The 23327-nt window shown below is 44.0% G+C and overlaps 1 protein-coding gene across 1 annotated transcript in view; it reads right to left on the minus strand.

Moving 5' to 3' along the window:
- Positions 1–303: 303 nt before the first annotated feature.
- MAL2 (mal, T cell differentiation protein 2) overlaps positions 304–23327 on the minus strand; it is a 46009-nt gene continuing 22985 nt past the window's right edge. The window contains exons 3-4 of the mRNA XM_038745404.1: positions 3613–3759; positions 304–396 (exon numbers count right to left, since the gene is read on the minus strand). Coding sequence (XP_038601332.1) covers positions 325–396; positions 3613–3759 — 219 coding nt within the window. The 3' untranslated portion in view covers positions 304–324. The remainder of the gene's footprint in view (positions 397–3612; positions 3760–23327) is intronic.

Consider the following 23327-nt stretch of genomic DNA (forward strand, 5'->3'; position numbering starts at 1 on the left):
GATGATCTATTGACCCTCCAAACGTAAAAGTGTGATTTCCAAAGACTAAGATGCCACTTCTAATGTAGAATTTACAGGAGATAAAAGGCCCTTCCTCTGTTCAAAATATTTTTAAAATACAAATTCAGCCTGTAATAGGATGGCAAAAATTCACTTGAGAAACTTTTCAACTAGCTTTTTTCAGTTGAAAACATAAATTTGGGGAATAACATGAGCTTGATGGACAAATGGTATCGAAATTGATCCTACCCAAAAATATATAAACCAAACCAGGCCCCAGGTGTTGTGAAAGGGTTGGGGGTGGGGGTGGGGGGTGGGGGGGAGTTACGGCCGCCATCTTCGGAGAGCCAGACCCAAGCTGCAACCATAACACACCGTTGTCACAAAGGCAAAGATCTGAAAGAAAGCAAAAAGAGTTTGAGTTCTAACCAAGCTACTTAAGAATATCAACGTTTTTGTTTTTCATTTTTTACGGATATTTGTTAAGCACTCACTATGTTCTTAGAACTGTACTAAATGCTAGGGTAAAGATAAGCTAATCAGGTTGGGCTCAGTCTTTGTCCTACATGGGAGTCACTTCTTAATCTCCATTTACAGATGAGGTAATTGGGTACCGAGAAGTTAAGCATCGCTGCATCATCACTTGACATAAGAAGTTCAATTTCAAGTGTGCCTTTCATAAATCCCTCTAATCTAAGGAGACTCCCCACAGGCTCTCTCTGTTTTCTAAGGTATTTATAAGGGCATACTGTGTGCCAGACACTGTACTAAGTTCTGGACTAGATACAAGATAATCAGGTTGAGCATAGTTCACATACCACATAGGGCTCACCATCTTAATTCCCATTTTACAGATGAGATAACTGAGGCACAGAGAAGTTAAGTGACTTGCCCAAGGTCACGCAGCAGAGAACTGGTGGAACTGGAATTAGAACTCAGGTCCTCTAACTCCCAGGTTCATGCTCTTTCCACCAAGATGCTTTACTTGAGATACATTCGAGTGATTACATTTGTACTCAAATCTGCTCTTTCCTTGCACCAATATACAAAACACCATGATGCTTTCTTTGAGATACATTCGAGCTATTACATTTGTACTCAAATCTGCTCTTTTCTTGCACCAATATACAAAACACCATGATGCTTTACTTGAGATACATTCGAGTGATTACATTTGTACTCAAATCTGCTCTTTCCTTGCACCAATCTACAAAAACCAAGTTGATTCTTCATTGTACTCATCACCCTTTTAGCATTCTCCCTTAATGATTTAGTGACCAGCATTTATCTCTTGGATTCATTCACAAATAGCCTTTGCCACTTGATGTGACAAAAGCATTTAGTACAAAACATCAATTAAATTATCTGTTAGAATAATAATAACAACAATGCTATTTGTTAAGTGCTTCCTTTGCATCAAGCACTGTTCTAAGTGCTGTGGTAGATACAAGCTAATCAGGTTGGACCCAGACCCTGTCCCACATGGGGCTCACAGGCTCAATTCCCATTTTACAGATGAGGTAACTGAGGCCCAGAGAAGTGAACTGACTTGTCTGAGGTCACACAACAGACAAGTGGCAGAGTCGGAATTAGAACCCAGGTCCTTTGGACTCCCTGGACTGTCCTCTCCCCACTAATAATAATAATAATAATAATGGCATTTATTAAGCACTTACTATGTGCAAAGCACTATTCTAAGCGCTGGGGAGGTTACATGGTGATCAGGTTGTCCCATAGAGGGCTCATAGTCTTAATTCCCATTTTACAGATGAGGTAACTGTGGCACAGAGAAGTTAAGTGACTTGCCCAAAGTCACACAGCTGACAATTGGCAGAGCCAGGATTTGAAACCATGACTTCTGACTCCAAAGCCCGGGCTCTTTCCACTGAGCCACACTGCTTGGAGGGTGGCAGCCAGAAATCTGAGGTGAACCATTTATCTTAAAAAACAGTTTCCAAATCAGGGACAACCCACAAAATGGAGCCACCATGCTGGCTCTATCTGAGACATCCAGGGGTTAATTAGTCAGGATGGGACTAGTTGGATCCCAAGCCAGCAGCATATGTGGTTTTAAGGCATTAGGTCAGAGGTTGTGGCAATCTCTGGCTCACGAGCTGCATCTGACTCTCCTTGGAACCTGAAGCTTTTCTCAGTTGAAAACAAATTTGGGGAATAACATGAACTTGATAGACAAAGGACATTTGAGAGAAGCAGCATGGTTCAGTGGAAAGATCACGGGCTTTGGAGTCAGTGGTCATGGGTTCAAATCCCGGCTCCACCAATTGTCAGCTGTGTGACTTTGGGTAAGTCACTTCACTTCTCTGGGCCTCAGTTACCTCATCTGTAAAATGGAGATTAAGACTGTGAGCCCCCCGTGGGACAAACTGATCATCTTGTAGCCTCCCCGGCACTTAGAACAGTGCTTTGCACATAGTAAGCACTTAATAAATGCCATCATTATTATTATTATCGAAAGTGATCCTACCCAAAAATATACAAACTAAATGAATTTGGATCTGCGGGTCCCAGCCCTGGTCCTAGAGAGAAAGTGGCCTCTAGGATGGAGATCCTCTTCTGTACCAGCACTTCAGTGGCAGTTTTGAGAGCAAAGTTGATGCCAAGACCCCTTCTTTCCCTCCCTCCCACCCTTCAGGCTCTGCTCCTGGAAGAGGGTAGACATCACCCCTAAATTCCTCTCACCACTTCCCCTGCTCTCTCCTCCCTCTCCTCCTCCTCTCCACCCTCTGGCTCCTGAGCAACATTTGCTGTACTCTACAGGAGCAAGGGAGAAAAACTCACAGGGGCCGGGGGGAAGGAGTGGGGTGGGGGGAGGCTTAGGAGGGGTGGTCTGTCCTGTCTGTGTCTAAGGGGCATTTGGTTGATGCCATTTTTCCAAGGGCTATTAAGCTTGAGGCTAAAAATCTTTATGAAAAGTTTATGGGAGGAAGGAAACAAGCATTTGTCATGCCTGTTTAATCACAACACATCTGGCTTGGTGCACAAAAAAGGCAGTAAAACCTGTTGTTATGAAGCAGGGATGACTTTGGGAGGCAGAGGGATGTGATGATATCATCACGTGGCAAAGCCATAGAATCCCTACATAGAGAAGCAGAGTGACCTAATAATAATAATAATGATGGTATTTGTTAAGCACTTACTACGTGCCAGGCACTGTTATAAGCGCTGAATGGATAAAACATGGGCCTGGGAAGGACCTGAGTTCTAATTCTGGCTCTTCCACTTCTTTCTGTGTGAGCTTAGGCAAATCATTTCACTTCTCTGTGCCCCAGTTACCTCATTGGTAAAATGGGGATTAAGACTGTGAGCCCCATTTGGGACTGTATCCAACCTGATGAACTTGTAGCTACCCCAGGGCTTAGTGAAGAGCCTGGCTTATCAAATACCATTAAAAAAAGCCATGGGTGGCTTTAAGGCATGTGGATTTAAAACGTTGCTCTCGAAAAGTTATAGTCTCCAGTTTGTATGGAAGCAGCAAAACCATCTATGTCATATTATTCACAGGCGGCGCTTATATTGCCAGGGAAATGAGAAGGGAGAAGCAGAGGAGAGGTGAGTTGCCAAAAACGAAAATAAACTTCTGCGAACACTTACCGAAGCAGCTACATTGACATTATACTGGTTAGGATCCAGAGGGCTCTGAGTGGCATTGCATTGCAAATTATGCAGAGATGTAGCTGCAGCCTCCAATAAAAAGGCTCCAAAATAAAAGACAAATACAATAAAATGATAAGCAAAATCCTGAAAAGGAAGAAAGAAATCATTAGTTCATTTGGGAGGTTTATATCCTTCATAAGAGCTTAGCATATATGCAAGGGACCTAACATTATCCCAACCTCAGTGCCCCTTGTTTTGTACTGGCCGCGAGTCTAAGAGAAACCAAATGTGATTTAAACAGAGATGACCCTCTCCCCATTTCCTTTCCCTGACCTAATCCCAGTTTCAAAATAAAAAAGCGAGGTATTGCTACATGTATCTTTTAGCATGAAGAATGCTTAAATTGGAAAGGAAAGCTAATGAAATACTATTTTAAATTGACATATTTCATAGTTCATTGCAATTATTATTACAACTAGAGAAAGATAGCGAATTTCCCATTATGACAGCAAGTCAAAGAAACCGTTCTGAATCCCTAGGATTTCAAAAATAACCTTTTTTATATTAACATTCGGTTATGCAAGCAGAACCCTGCAAAACGTAGCCAGCTCATCGAGTCAGAAAATTCACTGGAATATTCCGGAGGAAGAAATAGAGACAGATGTCTTTATTTACACTTTTCATACCCCTACACACTTCCTCTGATTCTTCAGGGGTTTAAATTGCTAATTTCATACATTCTTGGTGGTAAAAGATCGCAAATCTATAATCAAAACATCATGACTTACGAACAAGAATATAATGTTATTATGCCACAAGAATTAATTCCAATGGAGAGTACTGTAGAAATATTAAAACTATTTCCCCATTAGATGGATAGAACTAAATTCTGTGAGACTGAAAGCTTCTTGAAGATTGATTTTGTGCCTTGCTTCTTTTGACAGTTTTCCCAAGCACCGAGTTTAGTGTTCTGAGCTAGAAGGTGCTCCATAAATACCACTGATGATGGCGAAGAGAATATAAATTCTTTAGGATCTTAGACTTGTTTCAATATTCTGTTAAATAGTACAATACAAATGGCCAATGCACATAAACTGATCATATATAATAATGGCATTTATTAAGTGCTTACTATGTGCAAAGCACTGTTCTAAGCGCTGGTGAGGTTACAAGGGGATCAGGTTGTCCCACATGGGGCTCACAGTCTTAATCCCCATTTGACAGATGAGGTAACTGAGGCCCAGAGAAGTGAAGTGACTTGCCCAAAGTCACACAGCTGACAAGTAGCGGAGTTGGGATTTGAACCCATGACCTCTACTTAAGGTTCATAAATGACACTGAGAACAGTGAGAATTTAATCTGCATGTAAATAAGACCAATGGGTCTTATCACTCAACCACTAACCACTCAATCATTCATTTAATGAGTGCTTACTGTGTGCAGAGTACTTTACAGAGTGTTTGGGAGAGTGCAGTACAACAGAGTTGGTAGACACATTTCCTGCCCTCAAGGAGTTTACAATCCAGAGGGGAAGACAGTCATTAAAATAAATCACAGGTCTGTATATAAGTGCTATGGATCTGAGGGTGGGGTGAATATTAAGTTATTAACGGGTTCAAATCCAAGTGCAAGGGTCAGACAGCACGGAAAGGGAGTAGGGGAAATGAGGGCTTAGTAGGGGAAGGCCTCTTGAAGCGGATGTGCTTTTAATGTCTTTGAAAGTGCATTCATTCATTCGTTCAATCGTATTTATTGAGCGCTTACTGTTCACAGAACACTGTACTAAGCAGTTGGAAGAGTACAATATAACAATAAACAGACACATTCTTGGGAGAGTGACCATCTTTTGGATATGAATAATAATAATAATGATGATGGTATTTGTTAAGCGCTTACTATGTGCCAAGCACTGCTCTAAGTGCTGGGGTAGATACAAGGTGATCAGGTTGTCTCATGTGGGGCTCACAGTCTTAATCCCCATTTTACAGATGAGGTAACTGAGGCACAGAGAAGTTAAACGACTTGCCCAAAGTCACACGGCTGACAAGTGGCGGAACCGAGGTTAGAACACACAACCTCTGACTTCCAAGCACGGGCTCTTTCCACTAGGCCAAGCTGAAGAAGGAGGGCACTCAGGCCAGGGGCAAGATGTGGGTGAGAGAGTCAGTGAAGAGGTAGATGGGATCAAGATACAGGGAGTAGGTTGGCGTCAGAGGGGCAAAGTATGTGGGCTGAGCTGTATTAGGAAATCAGTGAAGTAAGGTAGGTGGGGAAGAGCTGACTGAGTGCTTTAAAGTCAATGATGAGGAATTTCTGTTTGATGCAGAGGTGGATGTTGCCAACTTGTACTTCCCAAGTGCTTAGTACAGTGCTCTGCACACAGTAAGCGCTCAATAAATACCATTGATTGATTGGATGGGCAACAACTGGAGGTTCTTGAGGAGTGAAGTGGCCTGAACATTTTTTTTAGAAAAATGACAGTAACCAAAATCCAAATTACTCTCAGGAATTAAACCTTTGCTATTGCTTAGCTCTGAATTTAATGAACCTGGATCAATTTTAAAAGTAAAGAGCACTTGGGATGATTAAAACCATTCTTTGTGCAAATCTAGCAAAACTGTTTTTGTATCTAGGAGACACTAAACAATGGTTGCTTGAGTTGAACCAAGTTCACTCCAGAAGTGGAGTGAGACTTTCCAGAGAATCAAATATGAAGACATGATTCATTCATTCAATTGTATTTATTGCGCATTTATTGTGTGCAGAGCACAGTACTAAAGTCGTGGGAAAGTACAGAATAGCAATAAACAGATACATTCCTTGCCCACAGTGAACTTACAGTCTATCTAGAGGGGAAACAACAACCATTGAAATAGGCACCTGGGAAAGTACAGTAGAGGCAGAGGCATGAATCTTGGTCTGGAGGTGTTTACAGAGAGGAGGAAAAAGATAATGGAAAGATTGATAGGTGAGTAAATAAGTGCTTAAAGAGAAACATGTGTAAAGTATTTTGCCCAAACGTGATATGGGGAGCTATGAGTGGAGGAGAGGAGGATATGATCTGGAAATAAAAAAACTAATCTGGAAAAGCCTCCTGGAGGACTTGGGATTTCAGGAGAACTTTGAAGATGGGGAGTGCTTGTACCCTGGATTTGATGCAGGAGGGAGGCAAATGATTAAAATGTTTTCTTCGCTGATCTGCTATATTTCATTGTTTACTCAACTAAGTTGTTTTTAAGTATTAAAGGAAAGCAGATCTATTTTAACAAGCTTCTACTTAGCATAGATATCCCACTTTACTATTTTTTCCCCTTAAACAAGAAAACTAAGCAGACATATGGTATCTATCACTTAGAAACTGAATAATCGGGTTTTCTTCATTGGTCCTGGACTGATGCTACTTTATGCCAAACGAACCCCAGAAAATCTTTATCATGTGACACAGACATCAACCACTAGACTGTAAACTCTTTGAGGGCAGGGGCTGGGACTTTCACTTCAGGTGTACTGCCCAAGAATACAGAACACAGTAGGTGCTCAATAAACACCACTGACTGACCTTATTTAATACTTTTGTCTCCATGATTACACTTCCTCCTTTCCTGACTTTCACAGAATCAAAAGCAAGCTGGCTAGAGAAAATCCTGAAGGCATATACCAAGCATATAAGCTCTTAGTACAGTGCAAGTGATTAATACAGTGCCCTGCACACAGTAAGTGTTCAATATGATTGAATGAATTAGGAACAGGAAATGCATTTCCTGCATTTCATGCACTGAGAAGTAGAGTGGCTCAGTGGAAAGAGCACAGGCTTTGGAGTCCGAGTTCATGGGTTCAAATCCCAGCTCTGCCAATTGTCAGCTGTGTGACTTAGGGGAAGTCACTTAACTTCTCTGTGCCTCAATTGCCTCATCTATAAAATGGGGATTAAGACTGTGAGCCACCCATGGGACAACCTGATCACCTTGTAACCTCCCCAGCACTTAGAACAGTGCTTTGCACATAGTAAGCACTACCATCCTTCCCGTCTCACAAGCCCGCAACCTTGGTGTCTTCCTCAACTCCACTCTCTCGTTCACCTCTCACATCCATCAAAACCTGCCGGTCTCACCTCCACAACATTGCCAAGATCCGCCCTTTCCTCTCCATCCAAACCGCTACCTTGCTGGTTCAATCTTTCATCCTAACCCGACTGTATTACTGCATCAGCCTCCTCTCTGATCTACCATCCTCCTGTCTCTCCCCACTTCAGTCTATACTTCATGCTGCTGCCCAGATCATCTTTGTGCAGAAACACTCTGGGAATGTTACTCTCCTCCTCAAAAATCTCCAGCGGCTGCCTGTCAACCTACGCATCAAGCAAAAACTCCTCACTCTTGGCTTCAAGGCTCTCCATCACCTCGCCCCCTCCTACGTCACCTCCCTTCTATCCTTCTACAGTGCAGCCTGCACCCTCTGCTCCTCAGCCGCTAATCTCCTCAATGTACCTCGTTCTCACGTGTCCCGCTGGGGGTCCTCCCCCTGGCCTGGAATGCCCTCCCTCCACACATCTGCCAAGCTAGCTCTCTTCCTCCCTTCAAAGCCCTACTGAGAGCTCACCTCCTCCAAGCAGGCCTTCCCAGACTGAGCCCCCTTTTTCCTCTCCTCCTCCCCATCCCCCCATCCTCCCTCCTTCCCCTCCCCACAGCACCTGTATATATGTTTGTACACATTTATTACTCTATTTATTTTACTTGTACATATTTACTATTCTATAATTTTGTTAATGATGTGCATTTAGCTTTAATTCTATTTGTTCTGACAACTTGACACCTGTCCACATGTTTTGTTTTGTTGTCTGTCTCCCCCTTCTAGACTGTGAGCCCGTTGTTGGGTAGGGACCGTCTCTATATGTTGCCAACTTGTACTTCCCAACCGCTTAGTACAGTGCCCTGCACACAGTAAGCGCTCAGTAAATACAATTGATTGAATGAATGAATAAGCACTTAATAAATGCCATTATTATGATTATTATTATTTGATATCAGGATGAATGATTAAATGCTAAGTTAAATACTGCACTCAGGAATCAAAAATGTGCTCTGGTTGCCTACTTGGCAGTTGTGTCTACTGCAGTGGAGCAATAGCAGTGCAGGCAAAAATCTTTTATCTAGGGACACCAACCCCTCCCACCACCCGACTTTTCCACCACTCTCTGTTCCCTGTCCAGCCTCCTGCCAAGAACTTCCAATGATTCTTAGAACTTAGAACTTGTGGCTGTCTGAAGCCAAAGACCATGGTGCCCTGAAGCATTCATTCAATCAATCGTATTTATTGAGCACTTACTGCGTGCAAAGCACTGTATTAAGCGCTTGGGAGAGTACAATACAGCAACAAACTGAAGCACGGAGAAACCAGGAACCTTCCCCCTTCCAAATACTTTTTAGCAGCTTGTTTTCAGTCAATGAATCAACCAATTGAGTTTACTGAGTGCAGAGCACTCTGCTAAGTGTGTGGGAGAGTACCCTGTAACAGAGTTGGTAGGCATGCTCCCCGCCCACAAGGAGCTTACTGTCTGGGGAAAAATGTTAATTTCAAATATTATTCTTTAATCTTAAATGTTGAGTTCTTTAATCTTTAATTGTTCTCAGTGTTTGTAACTCACTCCTATTACACACCTTGCCTTCCCCAAATTAGACTGAAGTCCTTTGGAGGACAGAAAATGTGGTTTAAATGCTTATTTTATGTCTACTGCAAAGCTCAAAGGAAGCATTTAAGAGTAACAATGGTGGTAATATTTTAAAAGATAAGGTGGAATTTTCAAAGCACTTTAAAAATGCTATTAGTATGTCATTTTGGAGGCTAGTAACTTTTTCCCATGAACAAGGTGCCAAGTGAAGCAAAATTAATCTTGATAATAATAATAATTTATTGAGGGCTAACTGTGCAAATCACTATGCTAAGCACTTGGGAGAGTATAACATAGTAGAAACAGCCTCTGCCTTCAGGGAGCTTACAATATAGCGGGAGACATAGATACATAAATAACTTACAGATAGGAGAAAGTGATAGGATGTACAAAATGCTAAAGGGGTGAGTGGAAGTGTGAATACCCAAGTCCTTAGGTGAACTAGAAATGCTGAAGTGATAGAAGGATATGTGGTAAGGAGATGAGAGATTAATCAAGGAAGGCCTCCCGGATGGGGTGTGATTTCAGAAAGGGTTTTGAAACAGTGGTCTTTGATATTAGGGGTGGGAGGTTGGGGGAGGAGTTTCAGGCCTAAGGGAGAGAGTGAATAAGAACTTGACTGGGGAGATGAGAACAAGAAATAGTGAACAGGTTCACTAGAAAGAAATGAAGTTTGCAACTGGGGTGTAGTAGTACTAGTAGTGATAATATTTATTCGCTCTTACTACATGCAGAAGCAGCGTGGCTCAATGGAAAGAGCACGGGCTTGGGAGTCAGAGGTCATGGGTTCAAATACTGGCTCTGCCAATTGTCAGCTGTGTGACCTTGGGCAAGTCACTTAATTTCTCTGTGCCTCAGTTACCTCATCTGCAAAATAGGGATTAAGACTGTGAGCCCCACATGGGACAACCTGATCACCTTATATCCCCTCCCCAGCGCTTAGAACAATGCTTTGCACATAGTAAGTGCTTAACAAATGCCATCATTATTATTATTATTACTTATGCAGAGCACTGTACTAAGCCCTGGGAGGCAATAAAAAGGTGGGAATTGGACATTCATTCATTCATTCAATCATATTTATTGAGCGCTTACTGTGTGCAGAGCACTGTACTAAGCACTTGGGAAGTACAAGTTGGCAACATATAGAGACGGTCCCTACCCAACAGCGGGCTCACAGTCTAGAAGGGGGAGACAGACAACAAAACAAAACATATTAACAAAATTAAATAAATAGAATAAATATGTACAAATAAAATAAATAAATAAATAGAATAATAAATATGTACAAACATATATACATGGTCCTTGTCTCTCAGGGGCTATAAATCTAAGAGGGGGAAGGGGGAGCTCCTTGTGGGCAAGTGTGAGGACCAGTTGGGGAAGCAGCGTGGCACAGTGAATAGAGCATGGGCCTGGGATTCAGAGGGTCATGGGTTTTAACCCCACCTCTGCCACTTGTCTGCTGGGTGGCCTTGGGCAAGTCACTTCACTTCCCTGGGCCTCAGCTACCTCATCTGTAAAATGGGGAAGGAAACTGTGGGCCTCACATGGGAGAGGGACTGTGTCCAAACTGGTTTGCTTGCATCCACCCCAGCACTTAATACAGTGCCTGGCACATATTAAGTGCTTAACAAATACCACAATTATTATTACTATTATTACTGGCCCCCACAGTTAAAAAAGGGAAGAGGGAGCAAGGAGAATCACTCTGTGGTCTCCCCTCCCTGAAGACTTAGCCAAACCCATCAGAGAGAAGGATCAGGGAGGAAGAAGTGGGGCCATGTTGAGGGAAGAAGAGGAGATCATCAGTCATACTGAGGTGAGGATGAGAAAGCTGTGTGCCTGGGAGAATGGGACACGGGGAGAGCTTGTACTGTGGACCCTACATGGACACAAGGAGGGATCAGAGAGGATTCCTGGAGGTTCAGAGTCCAGCAGTTAGGACTCTGGAAAAGTGAGGGTCCTGCCCCTAAGGATATAGGAATGTGATCTCTACATGTTTTGTTTTGTTGTCTGTCTCCCCCTTCTAGACTGTGAGCCCACTGTTGGGTAGGAACCATCTCTATATGCTGCCGACTTGTACTTCCCAAGCGCTTAGTACAGTGCTCTGCACATAGTAAGCGTTCAATAAATATGACTGAATGAATGAATCTCTGGGAGGTACAGGGAAAATACAGAAGGTTCTAGAGGGGGAAAGTAGTTGATCCAAGGAAAGGCAGCTTGAACGGGATTTTTCACCTTGTTAAGGACTTATTAAATACTGCTAAGGCCTCAGACCTTGGGGTAGACGCTGGGGGAGAAACTTCAGGCACTGAGGAGACACGTGGACCTGGGCAACCATGGGCACAGGAGAGGGCTTCCTGCTGCCAGCCCTGGGAAAGGGAGGTAGGCTAGTCCCCGATTCATTCATTCATTCAATCGTATTCATTGAGCACTTACTGTGTGCAGAGCACTGTACTAAGCGCTTGGGATGTACAAGTTGGCAACATATAGAGACAGTCCCTACCCAACAGCGGGCTCACAGTCTAGAAGGGGGAGACAGACAACAAAACAAAACATATTAACAAAAGAAAATAAATAGAATATGTACAAATAAAATAAATAATGACCTCTATGCCTTCAGTCAGTCAATCACATTTATTGAGCACTTACTAAGTGCAGAGCACTGTACTAAGCGCTTGGGAAGTACAAGTCTGCAACATATAGAGACGGTCCCTACCCAACAATGGGCTCACAATCTAGAATACCATCGCGTAGTGGACAGAGCACAGCCACGGGAGTCAGAAGGTTGTGGGTTCTAATCCCAGCTCTGCCATTGGTCTGCTTTGGGACTCTAGGCAAGTCACTTCACTTCTCTGTGCCTCAGTTTCCTCATATGTAAAATGGGGATTGACGGTGAGCCCAACATGGGATTTGTTTGTATACACCCCAGCACTGAGTACAGTGCCTGGTGCACAGTGCTTAGTACAGTGTTCTGCACACAGAAAGCACTCAATAAATATGATTGAAAGAATGACTTAAATACCAGAATTATTATTATTATTATTATTATTATTATCATTGAAGGTTTGTTTGGTTGTCTCCCCCTTCTAGACTGTGAGCTTGTTGTTGGGTAGGGACCATCTCTACATGTTGCCGACTTGTACTTCCCAAGCAATCAATCAATCAATCAATCATATTTATTGAGTGCTTACTGTGTGCAGAGCACTGTACTAAGCACTTGGGAAGTACAAGTTGGCAACTTATAGAGACAGTCCCTACACAACAGTGGGCTCACAGTCTAGAAGGGGGAGACAGAGAACAAAACCAAACATATTAACAAAATAAAATAAATAGAATAGATATGTACAAGTACAATAAATAGAGTAATAAATACGTACAAACATATATACATATATACAGGTGCTGTGGGGAAGGGAAGGAGGTAAGACGGGGGGATGGAGAGGGGGACGAGGGGAAGAGGAAGGAGGGGGCTCAGTCTGGGAAGGCCTCCTGGAGGAGGTGAGCTCTCAGTAGGGCCTTGAAGGGAGGAAGAGAGCTAGCTTGGCGGATGGGCAGAGGGAGGGCATTCCAGCACCTAGTACAGTGCTCTGCACACAGTAAGCGCTTAATAAATACGATTGAATGAATGAATGAATGAATGGTGTGGGGCAACGTTCACATGCATGGAAAAATGATCCACAAGTAGAGGAAAGTATGGACTGGACAGGGGAGAGGCTGGAGGCTGGGAGGTCAGTGTGGAGGCTGTTGCAGTAGTTAACTTATGATGAGTATCTGGACCAGCATGGCAGTTGTTTAGATGGAGGTGATGAGACGGATCCTGGAAATGTTGTGGAGAAGAAAACAACTGAAGGAGACCACGTGGCCAAGGGATAAAGGAGAGAAGGGTAGAGGATTAAGTTAAAGCTAAGGACTTGAGAGAAGGAGAACATGGTACTGTTGTCAATTGTGTTGGGAAAGTAAGGAGGAAGAAAGTAAGGGGTGCGATTTTGGACATAATGAGCTGAACATGCAAAGGTGAACAGAGACACACTTTGGTGCTCTCCAGTCTACCACTTTCAGAAGACAATAGAGAGTGCTACCTTCCAGTTATCATTGCAAGGAAAATGCCGACTAATAAAATTCTGCTTTTTTGAGAGTGTACAAAGTATTCATTAATCTGGGAAGTGTGGAAAGGGGCACCTGGCCTATCTCAAGCCACACCTCCTTCCCAGACAAAAGCCCTGTCAGAAGCTTTTATACATATGCGGTAAAATACTAAAGCAGCCTCTTACTCTTGGTTTTACTGTCCATTCATTCATTCATTCAGATAGTCATTTACTGAGTGCTTACTGTGTACACAGCACTGTACTAAGTACTTGGGAGAGTACAATATAAACAGACACATTCCCTGCCCATAAGGGGCTTCTGTTCTAAAGGCAGAGGCAGTCCAGTATGTCAGATTATAGTTGAAGGATGGTCAGTGGCCTATTGGGAAAGGCAAGAGACTTGATTTCTAGTTCCAGACCTGCCACTCGTTTGCTTTGTGACCTTGGCCAAGTCAGCTAATTTCTGTGTCCCTCAGTTTCACCCATCTATAAAATACGGTTAAAGACTTTTCCTCCCTCCTAGGCCCTGAGTCCTACATGGAACAGGAGGAACTCTGTTCGATACGATTACCCTGCCCCATCACACAAAATGTTTACCCACAGCTTTTACCATCATTGCCATCATTTAGCAACAGCTCTAAAATGACTTTCTTTGTCCCCAAAATGTGCCCATCTTATGTGAGGCATTCTAGAAGTGATGGGACCTCAATAGTCACACTTTAGATCCTCAAGTATAGGGTGGATAATTTAAGAAAATTCCTTCCATGGATACTATGCTGGAGGTAGCTGTACTTAAAACTTAAGTCTCCTCATCCAATCTGTTTCTAAGCTACACAACTTCCTCTACGGACAGCTGGTTATGTTCTATGTCCCTTTGGTTAACTCATTTGAATAAGCATTTAAAAGACTTTGGAAAAACACGTTCAGGGATTAAAAGAAATGAGCCCAACTTTCTCATTATCTAAAATGACTTTTTGTAGTAAGTTAGGCACTTTGGGAGGGGGATTAACTCTTTCAGATCACTGGGGGGATGGCCAAACCTCGTGAACCAGAGAGCCACAAACCAAAAAAACACAACATGGGGGATAGGCACAGATCAAAACAAATTCCTTTAGTGGGAACAGACAATGGGCATTCATTCATTCAATCAATCATATCTATTGAATCCTTACTGTGTGCAGAACACTGTACTAAGCACTTGGAAGAGTACAATTCAATAATAAACAGACACATTGCCTGCCCATAATGAGTTTACAGGCTAGTCGGGGGAGACATGCATTAATATACATAAATTACAGATATGTACATAAGTGGGGATGGGATGGGGGATGAACAAGGGGAGCAAATCAGGGTGACACAGAAGGGAGTGGGAGAAGAGGAAAGGGGGGCTTAGTCAGGGAAGGCCTCTTGGAGATGTGCCTTCAATAAGGCTTTGAAGAGGGGGAGAGTAATTTTCTATCAGATTTGAGGAGGGAGGGTATTCATGGCCTGAGGCAGGATGTGGGTGAGGGGTCGACAACAAGACAGACAAGATGGAGGCACAGTGAGAAGGTTAGTGTTAGAGGAGGGAAGTGAGAGGACTGAGTTCTAGTAAGAGATTAGTGAGATGAAATAGGAGGGGGCAAGGTGATTGAGTGCTTTAAAGCCAAAGGTGAGGAGTTTTTCTCTAATGCAGAGATGGATGGGCAACCACCAAAGTTTCTTGAGGAGTAGAGAAACAGATCCTGAACATTTCTGTAGAAAAATGATCTGGGCAGCAGAGTTAAATATGGACTGGAATGGGGAGAGCCAGGAGGCTGGGAGGTCAGGAAGGAGGCTAATGCAGTAATCCAGGTGGGATAGGATGAGTGATTGGACTAACGTGGTAGCAGTTTGTATGGAGAAGAAAGGGCAGATTCTAGCGATGTTTTGAAGGTGGGACCAACAGGATTTAGTGATGGATTGAATATGTGGGTTGAATGACAGAGAGGAGTTATCTACAGAAATGGGAAAGTCATGGGGAGGACGGTGTTTGGGTGGGAAGATAAGCAGTTCTGTTTTGGACATGTTATGCTTGAGGTGACAGGAGGACATCCAAGTAGAGATGTCTTGATGGCAGGAAGAAACGTAAGACTGCAGAGAGGGGGAGAGAGATTAAGGCTGGAGATGGAGATTTGGGGATCATCTGCATAGAAGTGGTAGTTGAAGCCATAGCAGTGAATGAGTTCTCCAAGAGATTGGGTGTAGGTGGAGATTAGAAGGGGACCCAGAACTGAACCTTGAGGGACCCCACAGTTATGGGGTGGGAGACAGAGGAAGAGCCCGTGAAGGAGACTGAGAATAAGTGCCATTCTGGGGAGAAAGGAGTTGTATGTGGGCTTGGTTGTAGAAGGAAATCTACGAGGTACGGTACGAGGAGGGAAACACTGTGGCCTAATGGAAAGAGCACAAACCTAGGAGAAAGAGGATCTGAGTTCTAATTTCAACTCTGCCACTTCTCTGCTGTGTGACCTTGAGCTAGTCACTTAACTTTGTGGTGCCTCAGTTTCCTTAACTGTAAAATGGGGATTCAATACTTGTTCTCCCTCCTATCAATCAATCAATCAATCGTATTTATTGAGCGCTTACTATGTGCAGAGCACTGTACTAAGCGCTTGGGAAGTACAAATTGGCATCACATAGAGACAGTCCCTACCCAACAGTGGGCTCACAGTCTAAAAGGGGGAGACAGAGAACAGAACCAAACATACAACAAAATAAAATAAGTAGGATAGAAATGTACAAGTAAAATAAATAAATAAATAAATAAATAAATAGAGTAATAAATATGTACAACCATATATACATATATACAGGTGCTGTGGGGAAGGGAAGGAGGTAAGACGGGGGGATGGAGAGGGGGACGAGGGGGAGAGGAAAGAAGGAGGGGGAGAGGAAAGAAGGCTCATAGTCCTACTTAGACTATGAGCCCCATGTGGGCAGGGAGGGATTGATTTCTATCTACTCCAGGGCTCAGAACAGTGCTTGACACATGGTAAGCATTAAGAACCTTCTGCATGATGTAGAGGTGGATAGGCAACCACTGGGGTTCTTAAGGAGAGGGTGGATGTGGACTGAATGTTGTTTTACAACAATGATCTGGGCAGCAGAATAAAGTATGGGCTGGAGTGGGGAGGGACAGGAAGCAGGAAGCAACAAGGAGGCTGATGCAGTAATCAAGGTGGGATACAACAGGGCTTGGATCCGAATAGTCGCAGTTTGGATGGAGAGGAAAGAATGGATTTTAGCAATGTTGAGAAGGGACAACCAATAGGATTTTGTAACAGATTGAATATGTGGGCTAAATGAGAGAGATGAGTCAAGGATAATGCCAAAGTTACAGGCTTGTGAGACAGGGAGGATAGCAGAATTGTCTACAGTGATAGGCAAGATATAGGGAGGACAAAGTTTGAATGGGAAGATGAGGAGTTCCATTCTGGACATAACAGGTTTGAGGTGTTGGTGGACATCTAGGAAAGATGTCCTGAAGGCAGGAGGAAATGTGAAACTGCAGAGAAGGAGAGAGGTCGGGGCTGTAGAGGGAGATTTGGGAATCACCCGCGTAGAGATGGTAATTGAAGCCATAGGAGCAAATGAGTTCTCCAAGGGACTGGGTGTAGATGGAGAATAGAAGGGGACCCAGAATTGACCCCTGGGGGACTCCCACAGTTAGGGGTGGGAGGCCTAGGAGGAGTCTGTGAAAGAGACTGAAGCAACAACCAGAGAGACAGGAGGAGAACCAGGAGAGGACAGTGTCTGTGAAGCCGAGGTTGGATAATGTTTCCAGGAGAAGGGGATGGTCAACAGTGTCAAAGGCAGCTGAGAGGTCAAGGAGGAACAGGATGAAGTAGAGGCCACTGGATTTTGTAAGAGGGAGGTTAACTGTGGCCTCAGAGAGGGGAGTTTCCATCAAGTAAAGGGGATGGATGCCAGATCGGAGGGGGTCAAAGAGAGAACTGGCCGAGAGGAAGTGGAAGCAAAGCGTGAGAAGCAGCATGGCTCACTGGAAAGAGCACGGGCTTGGCAGTCAGAGGTCATGGGTTCGAATCCCAGCTCTGCCAATTGTCAGCTGTGTGGCTTTGGGAAAGTCACTTGACTTCTCTGTGTCTCAGTCACCTCATCTGTTAAATGGGGATTAAGAGTGTGAGCCCCACGTGGGACAACCTGATGACCTTGTATCCTTCCCAGTGCTTAGAACAGTGCTTTGCACATAGTAAGCACTTAACATATGCCATTATTATTATTATTATTATTATTATTATTATTATTATTATTATTAAAGGGTGTAGGCAACTCACTGAGGAGTTTGGAAAGGAATAATAGGAGGGAGATGGGGTCATAACTGAAGGGAGACTTGGGGTCAGGCATGTTTTTTTTTTCAGGATAGGGAAGGCCTGGGTATGTTTGAAAGGAGGGGGGGAAGAAACCATTGGAAAGCGAACAGTTGAAAATGGCTGTCAAAGGGGAGAAGGGAGGGAGCAAGTGTTTTGATAAGGTGTTAAGGGATGGGTTGGAGAAAAAGGTGGAGGGGGTGGATTTTGAGAGGATGTGGGAGGTGGACTAGAGAGGAGGAGGGGAGATTTTAGGGGGAATCACACCTGATGGTTTCAATTTTATTGTTGAAGTTTGTGCCAAGATCTTTAGGGGTAAGAGATGGGAGGACAGAGGATTTGAGGGGGGAATTAAACATCTTAAACAGCTGTCTCTGGCATGGACATGGAAGAAGCACTGTTTCTGGGCAGAGGAGAGGGCAGCATTAAAGCAGGTGAGGATGACTTAGACATGGAAAAAACAGCATGGTCTAGTATAAAAAGCAAGAGCCTGTGAATCAGAGGACCTGGTGTCTAATCCCGACTCCACCACATACCTGCTGTGTGACCTTGGGCAAGTAATCTAACTGCTCAGGGCTTCAGTTCCCTCACCTATAAAATGGGGATTCAATACCTGTTCTCCCTCCTACTTAGACTGTGACACGTCCCATGTGGGATATTTTTATCTTGTATCTACTCCAGAGCTTAGTACAGTCTTTACCATATAGTAAGTGCTTAACAAATACCTCTACTGTTATTATTATTATGGACGAGTCGACATGCTGTCTGAATTACCACCAGCAGCACTCCACACTCACACACGAGAGTAGGGGGAGCAAAATATGGACATGATTCAGAGTTGCAAGTTGATGGTCTGAGATTGGCGGTCTGAGATTGCCAGAGGGACAGGGAACTCAAGGAGTTGAGCTCAGCAGAAAGAGTGGTGTTGAGGGCTTAGATTTATGGGTCAAGGGAAGGTAGGTTAAGTAAGTTTGGAGACCAAATGGGGCATGACATAGGAAAACTGGAAGCGATTAAAAGATAGGAGGTCTCTGTGGGGGGAACAGGACAGATGTGCATGGAAGAGAAGGTAGATCAGGAGATTATGATCAGAGAGTGGAATTTCAGAGTTGATGAGGTTGAAGTTCGTTCAGTTACTAGTGATGATAAGATCAAACATCACTCAATCAATCGTAATTATCGAGTACTTGCTATAGGCAGAGCACTGTGTTAAGTACTTGGGAGAGTACAGTTTAACAGAACTGGGAGACATGTTCCCTCCACAAGGACCCCCTACTGTCTAGAAGGGGAGACTGACATTAAAATAAATTATGGATATGTACATAAGTGTCACAGAGTTGAGAGTGGGGTGAGTAAAGCATACAAATCAAAGTGATTTGATTTGATACAGAAGAGAGAGGGAATAGGGGAAATGAGGACTGATCTCTCTGATCTCCCATCCTCGTGTCTCTCTCCACTTCAATCCATACTTCATGCTGCTGCCCGGATTATCTTTGTCCAGAAACGCTCTGGGCATATTACTCCCCTCCTCAAAAATCTCCAGTGGCTGCCAATCAATCTGCGTATCAGGCAGAAACTCCTCACCCTGGGCTTCAAGGCTGTCCATCACGCCCCCTCCTACCTCACCTCCCTTCTCTACTTCTACAGCCCAGCCCGCACCCTCCGCTCTTCCGCCGCTAATCTCCTCATCGTACCTCGTTCTCGCCTGTCCCGCCATCGACCCCCGGCCCATGTCATCCCCCGGGCCTGGAATGCCCTCCCTCTGCCCATCCACCAAGCTAGCTCTCTTCCTCCCTTCAAGGCCCTACTGAGAGCTCACCTCCTCCAGGAGGCCTTCCCAGATTGAGCCCCTTCCTTCCTCTCCCCCTCGTCCCCCTCTCCCTCCCCCATCTTACCTCCTTCCCTTCCCCACAGCACCTGTATATATGTATATATGTTTGTACATATTTATTACTCTATTTATTTATTTATTTATTTATTTTACTTGTACATATCTATTCTATTTATTTTATTTTGTTAGTATGTTTGGTTTTGTTCTCTGTCTCCCCCTTTTAGACGTGAGCCCACTGTTGGGTAGGGACTGTCTCTATATGTTGCCAATTTGTACTACGCAAGCGCTTAGTACAGTGCTCTGCACATAGTAAGCGCTCAATAAATATGATTGATGACTTAGGGTAGGCCTGTTGGAGAAGATGTGATTTTAATATAGCTTTGAAGTTGGGGAGAGTGGTGGTCTTTTGGATATGAAAGGGGAGGGAGTTCCAAGCCAGAGGAAGGATGTGGGTGAGGAGTCGACGGCAAGACAAGACACAATCGAGATACAGTGAGTAGGTTGGCGTTAGACGGGCAGAGAGCTCTGGGTTGTCATAGGAAATCAGTGAGGTAAGATAGAAGGGAACAAGGTGACTGGGTGCTTTAAATAATAATAGTATTTGTTAGGTGCTTACTATGTGCCAAGCACTGTTCTAAGCACTGGGGTAGATACAAGGTAATCAGGTTGTCCCACGTGGGGCTCACAACCTTAATCCCCATTTTACAGATGAAGTAACAGAGGCACAGAGAAGTTAAGTGACTTGCCCAAAGTCACACGCTGATAAGTGGTGGAGCCGGGATTAGAACCCATGACCTCTGACTCCCAAGCCCATGCTGATTCCACTAAGCCACACTGTTTAAAGGCATTGGTGAGGAGTTTTGGTGTGATGCAAAGGTGGATAGGCAACTACTATAGGTTCTTTAGGCGCGGGGAGACAGACAACTTTTTTTGGAAAAATGATCTGAGCGGCAGAGTGAAGTATGAAGTAGAGTAGGGAGAGGCAGGAGGCAGGGAGGTCAGCAAGGGAGCTGATGCAGTACTCAAGGAGGAATAGGATAAGGGCTTGGATCCGTGTTGTAGCAGTTTGGGTGAGAGGAAAGGGCAGATTTTGGTGATGTTGTAAAGGTAGAACCCACAGGATTTGATAGCAGACTGCATATGTGGGTTAAATGAGAGAGATGAGTCAAGAATAATGCCAAGCCTATAGGTTGGCTCCGGGCTCTGCCAATTGTCAGCTGTGTGACTTTGGGCAAGTCACTTAACTTCTCTGGGCCTCAGTTACTTCATCTGTAAAATGGGGATTAAGACTGTGAGCCCCCTGTGGGACAAACATCTCCTTGTGACCTCCCCAGCGCTTAAAACAGTGCTTTGCACATAGTAACTGCTTAGTAAATGCTATTATTATTATTATTATTATTATGAGCCAGGGAGGCTGGTGGTGCCGTCTACAGTGATGGCAAATCGGGGGATGACAGGGTTTGGGTGGGAAGATGTAGCATTCTGTTTTGAATATGTTAAATTTGAGGTGTTGATGTGACATCCCAGTAGAGATGTCCTGAACGTAGGAGGAAATACAAGTCTTCAAGGAAGGAGAAAATCAGGATTGGAGATTTAGATTTGGAAATCATCCACATAGAGATGATAGTTGAAACCAAGGGAATGGATGAGTTCTCCAAAGGAGTGGGTGTAGATGAAGAATAGAAGGGGTTCCAGAACTGAACCTTGAAGGACTCCCACAGTTAGGGGGTGGGAGGCGGAGAGGGAGCCTGACAAACAGATTGAAAATGAGCAGCCAGAGAGATAGTAAGAGAACCAGGAGAGGACAGTGTCAGTGAAGCTAAGGTTAGATAAAAATTTCCAGTAGAAGGGGGTGGTCCAAAATATCAGAGGCATGATTAAGTTGTACCTACCTCAGTGCTTAGAATAGTGTTTGTCAGTAAGTGCTTAACAAATATAGAAATTGTAATAATAATAATAATAATAATAATAATCATGAGCATGTGTCCAAGTTGGTGAGTAGGTGAGGTGGGGTAGAGCAGGAGGTCAGTGGAGTTGAGGAGTGAGATGAAGCGCGTAGGAGAAGGGTCGTCAGGACCATCTAAATAGGTACTGAAGTCCCCAAAGATCAATGTAGGTATGGAGAGAAGAGAGAAGGAATGCGGAAAAAGGGATTAAATATTCAGAAAGTTGGAGGAGGAGTCTCGGTGGTGGTAGATGAGCGTGATTAGTAACTGGAGTGGGTGGTAGAGGCAGATGATATGAACTTCAAAAGAAGGGAAAGAGAGGGATATGGGAGGTGGGATGGTGCAAAAATGGCATTGGGGAGCAAGAAGGAAGCCAACTCCTGCCCTTTCCCAATGCACCTTGGGAAATAGGAAAAGAATGAGCCCCCTCACCTCCTCCCCCCACCCCCAGAGAGAGCATCAGGGGAGACTGTGTCATCTGGGGAGAGTCAGGTTTCAGTGATGAGGAGGAGGAGCAGTGACTGGGCCAAGAACAAGCTGAGGATGTAAGGAACCTTTGCCATGATGGAGCGGAGGTTCCACAGTCCTCACTTGGCTCACTTGGATGGGAGAGAGCTGACGGGCTGGTGCTGTGGAAGGGGGATGAGGGGTGGCACTGGGAAAGAAGGGTGGAGAGGGGATCAAGGGGTTAGATGGAAGGGGATTGCGGGGGGGTGCTGGGAAGAAAGGACAGGTATGGGCTGATCAGAGAGAGCGGATTGAGGGAGTTTGAAGAGGTCAGAACGGTCAGATGCTATCAAAAGTTATATCGGGGAAATGACGGAGCAAAGAGCATCTCAGAGTTGGGCTTTCTTCACACGGTTCTCCAATACAGTGGCCAGAGCAATACCATAATAGTAATAATCATTATTATTGTTAGAGCAGGCTATCCTAGAGTCACAGATATATGCAGCTATTATCTTTGGGTCCTTTCTCCAGCGAAATCTCTCATGTAGCCTTTAGTATTTTGGCTGGCTTTTTTTTTTTTTTTTTCCCGGGAGCAAGGGTTTTTAAATCATTTTGGATGATTTTTCATTCCCTCTTTCCTCAAATCATTCCATCTTTCTAGAAAAAATCTAGAACCCCAGAAAAAACTTAAAAGGAAACTGGTGTCATAAAATGTGTTCTCTTCACTAGAGTGGGACCATTTGGGAACTGGGTGCTTTAAAGTTTCAAATAGAGAAGGGGGCCAGAACCACATGGCATTTAAATACCAAAATCTAAAGTAAAAGGTTTTCAGCCATTTTCCTTCGGTAACCATTTGGGAGCTTGGCAGCTATAATCCCTTAGCCTGAAAAGCGGAGGTGAAACTACAGCTTTTTTCTTATTGACATAAGAAGATCTGTAGTTTTCAGTGAAAGGCAGCAGACACTGTATTGGCCTCTCTGAGTGCTCATAGTCATCGGGTAGACATTGTGGAATAAGGGCAACAACAACAACAGAAGCAGTTTGGTCTAGTGGAAAGAGCACGGGCTTGGGATTCAGAGGACCTGGCTATTAATCCTGGCTCCACCATTTACCTGTTGGGTGAACTTGGGCAAGTCACTTAATATTCTGTGCCTATGTTTCCTCAGCTGTAAAATCTGTTCTCCCTCCTACTTAGACTGTGAGCCCCATGTGGGACAGGGACCATGTCTGACCTGATTAACTTGTATCTACCTCAATGCTTAGACGAGTGCTTGTTTGTTTGCTTTATTTTTATGGGTTTTTTAAGCACTTATTATGTGCCAAACACAGTTCTAAACACTGAGGAAGATACAAATCAATTAGATTTTTTTATGGCATTTA

The sequence above is a fragment of the Tachyglossus aculeatus genome, chromosome 4 (assembly GCF_015852505.1).
Source record: "Tachyglossus aculeatus isolate mTacAcu1 chromosome 4, mTacAcu1.pri, whole genome shotgun sequence".
NCBI classification, from domain to species: domain Eukaryota; kingdom Metazoa; phylum Chordata; class Mammalia; order Monotremata; family Tachyglossidae; genus Tachyglossus; species Tachyglossus aculeatus.